The sequence below is a fragment of the Hemiscyllium ocellatum genome, chromosome 28 (assembly GCF_020745735.1).
Source record: "Hemiscyllium ocellatum isolate sHemOce1 chromosome 28, sHemOce1.pat.X.cur, whole genome shotgun sequence".
In the NCBI taxonomy this organism is placed as follows: domain Eukaryota; kingdom Metazoa; phylum Chordata; class Chondrichthyes; order Orectolobiformes; family Hemiscylliidae; genus Hemiscyllium; species Hemiscyllium ocellatum.
The window spans coordinates 13,546,141-13,560,111 of record NC_083428.1 but is presented as its reverse complement, the minus strand read 5'-3'; the positions used below and the strand labels follow the sequence as shown (position 1 = coordinate 13,560,111).

At 39.6% G+C, this 13,971-nt stretch overlaps 1 protein-coding gene across 1 annotated transcript in view; it reads left to right on the top strand.

Moving 5' to 3' along the window:
* LOC132829128 (guanine nucleotide-binding protein G(q) subunit alpha-like) overlaps nt 1–13,971 on the top strand; it is a 112,197-nt gene that overhangs the window by 78,316 nt on the left and 19,910 nt on the right. Inside the window, exon 3 of the mRNA XM_060846451.1 lies at nt 7,306–7,460. Coding sequence (XP_060702434.1) covers nt 7,306–7,460 — 155 coding nt within the window. The remainder of the gene's footprint in view (nt 1–7,305; nt 7,461–13,971) is intronic.

The window sequence follows — 13,971 nt, the reverse complement described above, 5'->3', positions numbered from 1 at the left end:
ACCTGATTTTGCATCACTTTCAAATAAGTATCCACAGATCTCTGTCTTCTGATGTGGCGCTGATGTTGTTGGAATGGGCTGGACACAGTCTGAAGTCATATGACACCACGTTATCGTCCAACAGGTTAATTTGAAATCGCAAGCTTTCAGAGCACTGCTGCTTCGTCAGGTGAAGCGCCGTCAGATGAAGTGCTCGGAAAGCTTGTGATTTCAAATAAACTTGGACTATAAGTTGATGTCATGGGACTTCTGACTGGCGTCTTGTACACGAAGACACATTTGAAGAAATTATCAGATCAAAAGCTTGCTTAGAGTAGTAGATCAGTTCTTTTATGGGATGTGGATGTTGCTGTCAAGTTCAGCATTTGTTACCCATTGCCAGTTCAGTGTAGCTTGTTGAATTATTTCACAGGGCAATTGAGAGTAGATCTCAAAGCTAGCAATTAATGAACCACATGGGTTTGTACAACAATCTCCGTTTTTCATGACACCATTTCCTTTCCAGATATCTTAATTGAATTCAAATCGCACCAGCTGTCATGGTGGAATTTGAACTCATTTCCAGAGTCTGGGCCTGTGAATTATTACAGCAGTGTCATTCCTATTATGCCATCTCTTCTCTTCACAGGTTGTGCATGGGAGAGAGGTCGGGCAATATAGGAAGGCAATTCCAGAGCTTTGAGCTTAGGCTTCTGAAGACATGGCTAACCAAGGTGAAGCAATTGTAATTGGTACTGCACAAGACTCCAGAATTTGAAAATTGCAGCTATCTTTGAGGGTTGTGGATTAGAGGAGAATGTAAAGACGGGGCATGGTCATGGAGAAATGTGAAGATGAGAATGCAAATTTTAAAATCAAGACATTGCTTCTTTGGGAGCCACTACTGGTCCAGAAGCTGATTTGGAGTACAAGAGTTGCTGAGAGTTAAGACATGAGCATTAGTCTTTTGGATGACTTCAGTTTGATGGAGGATAGACTATAGGAATCTGAATTCTAATAATCTTGTAAAAATTGCAGTCTGTTAAGATCAGTTTGAGATTTGATTGTGTTCTTATTCCTGTTTTCAATCCTTGGGAATGTTCGATATGTAAAACCAGTTTCAGGTTGCACTGTTTAAAGGATTTGTTTCATGAACTCGATGACGTATTGGTAGAATTTTCGTATTAGTCTAATGCAGTACAGCCCTAGATGAGTATCCTCTGTTTAACTGACCTTTCTTGCCTGAAATTAAGCAAAGAGTCTCCAAAGGCTATCTAATCTTTGGAGATACTGCAGCTAAGACACACTGACACAATTACTTCCAGTTAGCATCTTTCCATTTGTGAGAGATGATGAGAATTCAGACTCAGAACTTTACTGAAGTCCGATATGATTAGCTGCACTATGTTTGGGTGAACAAGCTGATTCTGGAGCGGTAGAAGTCTGCCACAAGGCCCAGAAATTCAGTTTCTCCTTACCAACTCTGAGTCACTTACTCTCTCCTTGAACACCATAATGATTTCATGTTGTTCAAATGTCGCTACACCTTATTTCTTAATTATTGTTAATGCAATTGAAAGGACTTTTGGCTTTGACTTTGAACACTGTTATTTCAATATTATCAGGGATATTTTCTTTTTCTAAAGTTATGCCAAATGCTAATATTAACACCAGGCCTTGTTTTGCTTCACCATCCTTGCACTCTACCAAGTGTAAAATTAATAATAATTAAAAAATGGAGGGAGGTGCAAGTGTTTTGAAACCTCCAAGTTGTACCTCATTTGTGATAAACCTATCTATTCAGCTGAACTAATAAATTTGACAAGAACACTAAACATTTTTATTATAGTACAATTAGAACAAATTCATCAATGTTTTATGTTTGGTGCTGCCAGATGGTGTTTTCATGCTTTCAGACATTGTTCTTTCCGGCCTCTCCAGCCAATTCCTGTCATAATTGTAAAACAGCCACCATCTAACTTCAATAATTTTATTCTTAAAAATTTGTACTTCCAATAAATGGATAGCCTGATGTTCTTCCCTGTCTAATCTCTCTGGCTTATAGTCCATCTAATAGATAAATGACCTGAATATTAAGAGTTGGATGACCAACTTGGAAAAAGGTGTACTGGTGCATTTGAGTCTGAAACAAATATTCAGAAATTAAGGAATTTGATATAAGCTAGCAGTATTTTGCTCTTTATCCCTCCTGTGAAATATATTCATATATACGTCACAGTTGCACAAGTATGCAAAGTTTTAAGAATGTACAGATTTGTATAATGCTCTCTTCAGAAATTAGGTTTGACTGCTTGACATTGAACTATCTGTGTGTAGAGACATTAACCATTTTTAAAAAATTTAGTAAGTAGCTGTATTCAGGAGCAAAAATTCCAAGTATTTCTTCATTTCAAATAATGTTCAATTTCTGACTTCATAAAAATTTTTTTTACTAATATTTGGCATTAAGGTCATCACCAATACTAAATGCCTGCTTTAATATCATCTTAACAAATTGACAGGTTATTTTTCTTCACATTCATTGAGGTTTAGGTAATAATGAAAAGCAGAGTACATTCGCTTGCATTTGAGCATGAGGGTTTAGCTCCCCTACATTTATTGGATTACTACTGACCTACTCAGATACCTTGCATATATGGGCTGTGCCTGAAGATAGCCATTTTACTCATTGTCTTCTGATGCTACTTCGTGAGGCACTCTGGATAGCTTTTCTCTGTGGGAATTTGTCAATCCAGTTCAGATCAGTATATTGTAAGGATATGAGGGCATTACATAAATCAGGCACTAAAGTGAAGGAAAGTTCATCAGCAAGTTGGCTGGAAGATAATTTTTCATTCTTGCTATAAAGATGTCTGGTTTAATGATTTTTCTTGTAATTTGTATGTTAGTTAATAGATCTCCACAAGTCCAAAGCTTTCCAAAACTTAGTTGTCGAGACCTGATAATTACTATAACTGGAGTAGATCTGGCAAGAATCTTTGTGAAAAAAAAACACAATTTGTCCCTGCTTGTGAGTTTACTATTTATTGAGAGGAGGTGAGGTTAAGTGATTGCACCAACCAATTACTGAGTCAACTGTATTTAAGAGGTAATTTGAGTCGACCTGTAAAACATTATTAGATTTATTAATACAGTAGTAACAATAGTGATGTTAATGGTGTTAAAACATTCCAAGTATTGATCCTGAATTCAGAGCTGGGAGTTAAATTTCAAGGGAGTGTAAATTAGAGAATCATTGCTAATCTCTTAGTTCTTCACCCTGTTTTACCTGTCAGTTTAGTTCCTCATAGCAAGAAATTACCAAATTCCCCTTTAAAAATTGATCATATCATTTGAGACTCAATCTGCTTTCGGAATCAAGACTAATTCCTCTTTTTAAATTAATTCTTGCAAGGGGTGTACTGTTTTTTCTCATCACTGTCTGGCAATTTTCCCATAAGAGGTAACATTTACTAAATGTTATTGTTTTGTATATTTCCAGCTTGAAAGTGCGAGTTCTTTTGATCTTGAATTCCATCTGTTTTCAATCAAATTCGTTGCCAAACCCGTCTGCTTCGCAACTAAGTATCACCGACACCTAGTATTTGGTCTACATCTGCCTGTTTAAATTAGAAATTACTACTTTTGTACAGGGAGTTCACATTTAAAATCAGAGTTGTGTTCCTGAAAATTAAAATTTTAATTGAAAAGGCTTTAAGTGAAGCATTGGTTTCTATAGAGATTAATGTTAAAACCAGAGTTGAGGTTCTTCAAGATCTTCCTTAGAATGCTTTTAAAATACACTGGTGCACTCTACTTTGAAATGCACTACCACCCATGCCTTAAACGACTAAATTTCTACGTTGCTAAATGAAGTAACAGTTAAAATAAATTATGTTTAAAAATAGTAAAGAAAACTTCTACTTAGTGTGCTCCCTGCAGTAAACCTTCCGAGTGGAGCCAGGGTGGTGGTTTGGCTATCTGTGCTAAAGGGGTTTACTCTTGTTCGTTAGACTCTGGACCAGCTGCTCCGGCCATTATTTGTTCTTTGGTAACTTATTAGGGTACCGTTGCCACCTTGTTCACCTCAGTGTGGCTGTGCTTCTTGGTTGGCTGCAGTTATTTCCCCGTCCTCTCCCTTCTCACCACTACTTCGTGGTTGGATTTACTAGCATTTATTTCTCTCTCCTTCTGTGGTGTTGGCCAGTGTCACAAGGTTAAGGTTCCTGCCTTGGGATGATGACACACAGCTCATTGGGAAACATGGAGGAGTTATCTGGGTTTTGGAATGATAGCTACTTGGTCTAGATGGAGTTTGATGGCTGTTGTTCATTTTGTTGGCAGGAGGCACACCTGTCCAGTTCCCTGTGGCAGGGAGAGGGTGGGGGTGCTGAGCACAGCTGAAACAGCGCCCTTGCCAAACTCAACAATAGCCAGTACATTGTATGTTGGGAGAGGTAGCGCAAGCGTGTCTGGGTGGGATCCCTCCTGCATCCAACGTAGCATCTTGGCTAAATGGGTGGCAGTGTTTTTTGCAGGACAGTGTGGAGGCTGATGAGCGGGGAAATCCTGGTGAAGACCTGAGGCAGTGATGCACCATAGGGAAAGTTTGCATGTCAGAGGGGGAGTGGTCACTGCGAAATTACCCCATTTCGGTCAGTTTCGTTATTGCAGTAAATTGGATTAGTATAAATCATGATACTTGGTGATATTTCTGGTTCAAATAACTCAATTTCATGAAGCACCTCTAAAAGGAACAATGTTAGTCGTTGATTCCCTGTAACATTAAAAATATGTTCTTTAGGTGTTTAGTTTAATTGAATATCTGCAATACTTATGACCAGATCAATGGCATCCACCTTTTAAAAGATAGCAACTTTCTGTTCTATAATGAAAATATATCATGTCCTTGAATTTTCAAACTCCGATGCTGATGAGATAAAGAAATTGAGGCCTAATATTCATGAGTTTAAATCATAGATGTACACTGTTTGAAGTTATGTTGAAAAATGTCTTCAAGTAGAGAAGAAATGTACATATGGCTAAAAGTACTGATTGTTTGGTGAATGCTTGTTACCATGTTTTCCCTAATTTCAGATTTGTTTAAGGATTCCATTGAATTTTGGATTTGATACTAGATTTTGAATCCAGAGTTCCAAAATGGTCAACAGGAATTCTTTCACAGATACTTACTTAAAGAAAAGAGTACTGTTCAACAGTAACTTGAATTTATATTCTAGTTTAAGCAAAATGGTTTAACTTGGAAGGGATATGGTGCACATGTTAAAAATGTGCAGCAGATTGTGTAAATTTAGCTTGTATTGTTTTGTATTTGCAAGATTGATGAGGGGTGGATAAAAAGTGTTTATAACGGATTTGTTAGAATAAAAGAAAAGCGTTTTCTTTGGTAATGGAATTGTTAAGAACTTGCATTGCTTCAGGCTCCAGCAGTGAATTCTGGCATTATGCAGAATGGTACCATGATAGGCTAAGTGTGCTTTGTGTGTTTGTCTTTAAGCAGCTGAGGGGTCTACACGTTAAAATAGTAGTGCATTTCTATTAAGGAGGCTGAAATGAAAGAGGAGACTTTGGTACTGAGGAGGACCTGAAGGGAGAGTTGAATCTAGTCAGGTGTTCAAAGCAGAAAGTCACTCCCTTCAGGCTGTTGCTTAGTCAAGTACTTATAAGAGGAAAAGTCTCCATATAGCAGATGTGTCTTGTTAGCTTGAGAAATGTTCTGAAGAATTGAGGACATGGCAGAATGTTGCTGAATCTGTTCTGGGGGGAGAAAGAGCAGCCAAAGAAAGTGTTACTACAATTGCGAACTGCTGTGAAGAGTGGGGAGCTCATTGAAGCCCAGGAGTCATTTAGTAGCTAAAAATGGGAGAGAAGGCAGACCGCATATGGTATTTGAACCATGCAAATATTGGATTTACAGAAATGCAAGGTCAGCATCAGCTTTATGAAACTAGTAGTTTGCGAAGAGTTTGAATAGTGTTGTGCATAGGTGTTAGAGTGCAGTTTCGAGAATTCAAAGGAGTAGAGTACAGGGAAATATAGTCAACCACTGGAAGGTGAATAATAGTTAAAACAGTCCGTAACCAGCAGCTTTGTGAAGCGTTCAAGGATGGATTTTCAGATGTGAGGAATTGTAATCCCCAATAAAGGAGGCCAAGATTGGGTTGCTTAACATCTGGATAGATTGCAAAGAAATCCATGGAGTCCGTTGAGACCACATATGTTACTTGAAGTGATCCATGGGTTGTTCTTTGTACAAACAGTAAAATTCATGGGATGTGGGTGATTTGTTGCCCGTCCCTATTTGCCTGTGAACTGAGTGGTTTGCTAGGCCATTTCAGAGTGCAGTCAAGAGTCACCCACATTGCCGTGGATCTGCAATCGCACACAGTTTAGACCAGATGAAGATGGCAGTTTTCCTTCCCTAAAGGACATCAGGGTACCAGTTGAGTGTTTACAGCGGACAACAATGGTGTCATGGTCATCTTTAGACTTTTAAAACCACATTTTTTTATTGGACTCCAATTCCACCATCTGCCATGTTTGGATTCAAGCCAATAGTCCAAAAAACATGAGTCTTCGGATTACCTTTCCAGCAATGAGCCATCAAGCCACTACCTTCCTGGATGGTTTGCCTTTGACACACATTTGTCTGATTAATTTTGGATATTAGAACATAAGTCACATGTTGTTTTACACCTCTAACTCTGTACCTAATAGAGTTCATTTTAATTATTCACTTTATTCCCTTGATGGAGCTCAAACTTCAACTTTTTTTTAAACCTAAAAAGATACTGGTCCCTAACCACATGGTAACATAAGTTTGGTGATCCTGACTGAGATTGTAAGAGTTCAGAGCAAGTGGTCTTAACACAGGATTAGAACATGTCAGACATACAAGTGTCTTCAACCTTAAGACCAAGAGAGCAGGGTGTGGAGTTAGATAGTAAATATCTGCCTATCCTGCAGTCAGAGGAGTGGTCCTTATCATTCATGGTTTTATGCTTAGTTTTTGCTTTTACATAATCAGTGCCTTATGTATTTAGCTTGATGATGGATAACAATACAGAGGAGCCTCGATTATCTGGCATTCGATTATCCAAATATCGATTATCCGGCAAGATCACAAGATCCCGATGCTCAGTTAAACTATGCTATCTGGCATTCGGTTATCCAGAATTCGATCAACCAACTGAAATATTCCCTGCCCGTGTCCTTCGGATAATTGAGGTTCCTCTGTAGATGGCAATTCCTTTTATTGAAGAGCCAAGTAGGGAACCAATTATATTTTCCATTTTTGTTCTTTAGGCGAATGCACAATTGATTCGTGAGGTTGATGTAGAAAAAGTAGCATCGTTCAATAGTCCATATCCAAGTGCAATAAAAACTCTGTGGAATGATCCAGGAATTCAAGAATGCTATGATCGAAGGCGAGAGTATCAATTGTCAGACTCTGCTAAATAGTAAGTACATGACTCATTTGGAGCAACTTGAGTGAAACCAGGATTCGAGACTCGCAAGACTTCTAAAGCCAATGAATATGATCTCTGAATGCTCTCGCAAACTTATATTTATAACTGCTTTAATTATGTAATTGTCATTTTGACCTCAGTAGACGTCCTAATGGGGTCATCCACATACCACAAATTGTGAAATCCAACGTAGCACTACATTCTCTGAACTGGTTTTAGACTTGACTCACACCTAAACGAAGAGGGTTACCTCTGATTACAACAGGATCTGGACCAGATGGGCCAATGGGCTGAGAAGTGGCAGATGGAGTTTAATTCAGATAAATGCGAGGTGCTGCATTTTGGGAAAGCAAGCCTTAGCAGGACTTAATGGTAAGGTCCTAGGGAGTTTTGCTGAACAGAGACCTTGGAGTGCAGGTTCATAGCTACTTGAAAGTGGAATCGCAGGTAGATAGGAAAGTAAAGAAGGCATTTGGTATGTTTTCCTTTATTCGTCAGAGTATTGAGTACAGCAGTTGGGAGGTCATGTTGCGGCTGTACAGGACATTAGTTAGGCCACTGTTGGAATATTGCGTGCAATTCCGGTCTCCTTTTTATCGGAAAGATGTTGTGAAACTTGAAAGGGTTCAGAAAAGATTTTCAAGGATGTTGCCAGGGTTGGAGGGTCTGAGCTACAGGGAGAAGCTGAACAGGCTGGGGTTGTTTTCCCTGGAGCATTGGAGGCTGAGGGGTGACCTTTAGAGGTTTACAAAATTGAGGGACATGGATAAGATAAATAGACAAAGTCTTTTCCCTGAGCTCGGGGAGTCCAGAACTAGAGGGCATAGGTTTAGGGTGAGAGGGGAAAGATATAAAAGAGACCTAAGGGACAACTTTTTCTCTGAGGGTTGTACGTGTATGGAATGAGCTGCCAGAGGATGTGGTGGAGGCTGGTACAATTGCAACATTTAAGAGGTATTTGGATGGGTAAGGGTTTGGAGGGATCTGGGCTGGGTGCTGGCAGGTGGGACTAGATTGGGTTGGGATATCTGGTCAGCATGGATGGGTTGAACTAACGGGTCTGTTTCCATACTGTACATCTCTATGACTCTAAACAAATAGAAAAAGCAAACTGAAATGATGAGGGTCCAAATTCAAACATGAGCAACAACTTCTAGTTTAATCTTTTGTGCAATGCTGGAGGCTAAAATGTACTGCAAATAATTATAATAAAAACTTTGAATTCATTCCTTTGATTTAAATAACAAAATCTGAAGAACTTTGTGAAACCCACTGGAACCAATGTGTCCTATTCCCTGTTGATAGACTTCAAATTTAATCATTTAATATGTTTGTAAATCTCTAAAAATGACATGATACTTCCATGTCTCAAACAAATCAAATTTTGTATTGAGAGTTCTTTGGTATGACTTGGCTTTAGACTTAATTGACTCCTTACTTCCCATTGCTCTGCAAGATAGGCTGTGTTGGATTATTTTGAAATTGATCAGAAATATTAGCATATGGCACCTTTGTAAGTTGGATAGTGTGATGCGTTCTATATAGTATTATTTATTTTTAAAATGTGGAAGCATAAAATTTCACCTGTTTATACAATTTTTAATGTGCCTACTTTGCAAGCAAAGTTATTGGATGTACTAAACTTGAGTATTGTTTTTAAAAAAAAAGACTTTGTTGAAATCTTTTGTCTTGCATTCATCAGAACAATACAGTGCAAGTGTTGTTTCTTTTTGGCTCATAATCATAAGGACAATTGCATGAAATCTCAGAGGTTTTACGAAATGTGCCTTGTTTTCAGCAATGCCTTTTTGGGTAAAAAGGCAATCTATTGCAAACTCTACTGAATTTGGGCTGCATCTAAAGTATCGGTTTGGTTTTATTAAATAATATAATCTACAGATTCTACATAGACTGAAGTGTGATGGTACAAAAAAGAACTGAAAAATAGAGACTTGTTACATTTTGATATAGATCTATTTCCACCCTCATCAATAGCTGTCTGTCAAGTGCACTTCACAGAACTTGCAATCATTTCCTCAAGTTTGTTGCCAATCTTGAATTCCCAAACAATGCCTATGTGAGATGACCTTTCTGTTGGGGTTCCCTTAAATGGCAGATCATTAATCCTATGCCATTACAGTTCAATAGACAGTAACAATTGAGTAAATTGTTCATACAATTGTGAAGAATGACGCTTGTTTAAGTCACTTTATCAAGACCGTTGTAATACCTATCATATATTTTGGTAAAATAGGTTCTGGTGTACAGTATAAAGGAAAGAGATAATAAGGGAATACTGTGTGAAATCATCAAAATTGGTGTCAATCAGTATTTCAATGGGATATTAAAAATATATGCTGCAAATGTGTTGCTGGTCAAAGCACAGCAGGTTAGGCAGCATCTCAGGAACCTCCACCCCCGGCACCTTCCCCTGCAACCGCAGGAAATGTAAAACTTGCGCCCACACCTCCACACTCACTTCCCTCCAAGGCCCCAAGGGATCCTTCCATATCCGCCACAAGTTCACCTGTACCTCCACACACATCATCTATTGCATCCGCTGCACCCGATGTGGCCTCCTCTATATTGGTGAGACAGGCCGCTTACTTGCGGAACGCTTCAGAGAACACCTCTGGGCCGCCCGAACCAACCAACCCAATCACCCCGTGGCTCAACACTTTAACTCCCCCTCCCACTCCACCGAGGACATGCAGGTCCTTGGACTCCTCCACCGGCAGAACACAACTACACGACGGCTGGAGGAGGAGCGCCTCATCTTCCGCCTGGGAACCCTCCAACCACAAGGTATGAATTCAGATTTCTCCAGCTTCCTCATTTCCCCTCCCCCCACCTTGTCTCAGTCGGTTCCCTCAACTCAGCACCGCCCTCCTAACCTGCAATCCTCTTCCTGACCTCTCCGCCCCCACCCCACTCCGGCCTATCACCCTCACCTTGACCTCCTTCCACCTATCCCACCTCCATCGCCCCTCCCCCTAGTCCCTCCTCCCTACCTTTTATCTCAGCCGGCTTGGCTCTCTCTCTCTTATTCCTGATGAAGGGCTTATGCTCGAAACGTCGAATTCTCTATTCCTGAGATGCTGCCTAACCTGCTGTGCTTTGACCAGCAACACATTTGCAGCTGTGATCTCCAGCATCTGCAGACCTCATTTTTTACTATTAAAAATATATGGGCTTAGTTAAAGATATAGCATAAGACTCTTGCTTTCTCAATGTCAAATTACAGTCTTGAACTAGATATCGTAGCTCCTGAATGGATAAAGTTTTGAATTCTGGTGAATTATTATTGGTAGTCCATTTGGAGATTTCAGATACTTGATTTTCTTAACAATGTTCCAATTATTTCACAGATTGAGAATTTTCTGTCTGATTTCCATTTCACATAAGGAAATAAAGGGACAGCCACTCTACTAAAGATTGTGATAGCAACAGATTTGGCCAATAAAATATGTGACGTGTCCAAAAGCATTGACTATCCAATTCTGTCCGTTTATGAAATTTTCAACTTTTGCAGAGAACTTGGACCTGTTCATTGCTACTACAAGTGAAAGAGACTTAAGAAATTAACATACTCTTATGTGCAAGAATAATCCAATCTGGCCAACTACAATCTCGTCAACCAAGTAATGAGATGTCAGTTGGTGTTATTAAGCATAATTTCTAGCATTTATTGACCAGAACAAATTGTTTAATATGGGTTCCACAAGACCTAACACCTGCTGATCTCATTGCAGACTTGCTTCAAACATGGACTAAAGAGCTTTACTCTTTAGGAGAAGTGACAGAAGTTGCCTTTGATATCCAATGAACATCTGACTAAGTATGGTATCCAAGAGCCTGAGCAGAACCTGTCATTAGGATTTCAGATCAGCAGAGAAGTTCCTTGTTGCTTGGAGCCAACCTTGGCACAAAGCAAAGTGGTTGTGGTTAGGGGTCAGTCGTAGTCCTCTAGTATGACTTTGGAAGTTATTCAGAGTGGTACCCAGAAGGTTGTGAATCTATGGAATTTCCTGCCCAGTGAAGTAGTTGAGGTTTTGACAGTAAATGCTTTTAAAGCTAAGGTAATTTTTTGAACAGTAAAGGAATAAAGGGTTTTGGTGAAAGTGAGAATAAGTGAAGCTGAGGCCACAAAAAGATCAGCAATGATCTTATTGAATGGTGGAGCAGGCTTGAACATCCAGATAGTGTACTCCTGGCCCTAGTTCTTATATTCTTATGTATCCTAGTTTTTAGCTGTTTCATCAATGACCTGTCCTCCATCATAGATTAGAGTTAGGGATGCTTGTGAATGATTTTGCAATATTTAGGAGCATTTGTACCACAATGTCTGTTCACCATTCAGAAGATACAAATCAGTGGAGGGATGTAATACTCTACACTTCCCTGGATGTGTGCAACTCCAGCAATACCCATATAGGCACCATCAGGACAAAGAAGGCAAAGTATGCCAGAGGCACTGTAGTGACTCACCCAGGTACTCTTGACAGTACCTGTGACCTGTACCACTTAAAACAAGAGCAGCAGATTCCTGGGAGTCCTGCCACCTGCAAGTGCCCTTCCAAGTTCCACACAATCATAACTTGGAACTATATTGCTGCTCTTTCACTGTTAATGGATCAAAATCCTGATTCAATTTTCCCCCCCCCCCCACCTTTGTAACAGTGCTGTGGGTGTACTGCACTGTCAGTTCTACAACTGTTTGAGAAGGCATTTAATTCATATTTATTCATGGAATGTGAGTATTGCTGGTTGGGCCAGCATTGATTGCCAACATATAGTTTCACTTGAGATGGTGGTGGTGAATTGCTGTGCATTTCTGTAGCTATTCCTACAATGCTATTAGAAAAGGAGTTTCAGAATTGGCCTCAAGTAATGGAGATAAATTTCCAACTCAGAATGGCGAGTGACTTGTAGGGGAGCTTGCAGCTGGTGGCATTCCCATATATCTGTTGCCCATGACTTTCTGGATGGAACTGGCCCAAGGTTTGTTAGCTTCTAAGAGTCTTGCAGCACATGTTGTAGGTGGTACACACTGCTCCTACTGAGCATCACTGGAGGAGGTGGTGGATAATGATGTCAATTAAGTGGGCTGCCTTGTCCTGCTTCAGGTCAAGCTTTTTTTTTTCAGATTAGATTAGATTATTTAGTGTGGAAACAGGCCCTCTGAAGACCAACCTACCCAGACCCATTCCCCTACATTTACCCCTTCACCTATGGACAATTTAGCATGGCTAATTCACCTAACCTGCACATTTTTGAACTGTGGGAGGAAACCAGAGCCCCGGAGGAAACCCACGCAGACACGTGAAGAATGTGCAAACTCCACACGGACAGTTGCCTGAGGCGGGAATTGAACCCAAGTCTCTGGCACTGAGGCAGCAGTGCTAACCATTGAGTCCCCGTGCTGCCCATTTGCCACTGTGCCGCCCATTAAGTTTCTTGACTCTTGGAGCTATACTCGTTCAGGTAAATGAGTCTGCTATTAAACTACTGATATGTGCTTTGGGGAGTCAGGAGGTGAGCTGCTCACTAGGATTCTAGCCTCTGGCCTGCTTTTTATCCAATCTTTGTATGGCTAGTCCAGTTCAATTTGTGATCCATGATAACCCTAGTATGTTGCTAATGGGGCAAGTCAGAGATGCTAGCACTATTGAATGCCAAGGGCTGACGGTTAGATTCTCTCTTGGTAGAAGTGGTCACTGCTTGATGTTTTTGTAGCACAAATGTTATTTGCCATGTGCCAGTCTAAGTCTGAATCATTGTCCAGGTCTTGATGCATTTGGATATGGTCTGCTTCAGTGTCTGAGCCTCGCAGCATGCATCTTGTTGGCTTTCTGTGAACTAATTGAGTTTAACATTGTTAAACAAGATTTATTTTGCAGAAGTGATCTGCTAAAATTGAATTGAATGTTACATTTGTGGGAATCCAATCATTTATGCGCTGTCCATTGGGCCCTTAGTAGTTGCCTTGTCGTGTTGAATGCTTTGCTACTTTCTGATTAAATTTCAAGAAGTCTTCACTCCAATTTGAAAACCCATTTATTTTGGGAAGATAAAACTTTGCATATCTTTTGTAGCGCCCTCACTACAAGTGATGTCACTTTAATTATCTCAAAGAGCAGTGGAAACTGAACATTCTGAACCTGAAGATAACTTATTATAAATTAGCTTAAAACTAGTTGACTTCAATTTCAGTAATTGTGAAAAAGAACAGATTTCCTTAGTTCCTTTTGGTGCTTGTCCAGCTTGAAACTGCAATTTTATGCATTTAAATATAGACATTGAGTTTTGAAAACAAGCTAAAATTCAAATTGCTGTGAACAAACTTACTTACTTACGCCACAGATTTTTGTATTCCTGATTCATTTATTCAAATCTGATGCAAGAAAATGTCTATGCTTAAAATTCCAGCCTTTATTTCTGATTGAAGCTATCCTCTGTTATTATTTGGTTCCATCTTTTTTAAATTTAGGTAATCTTACAC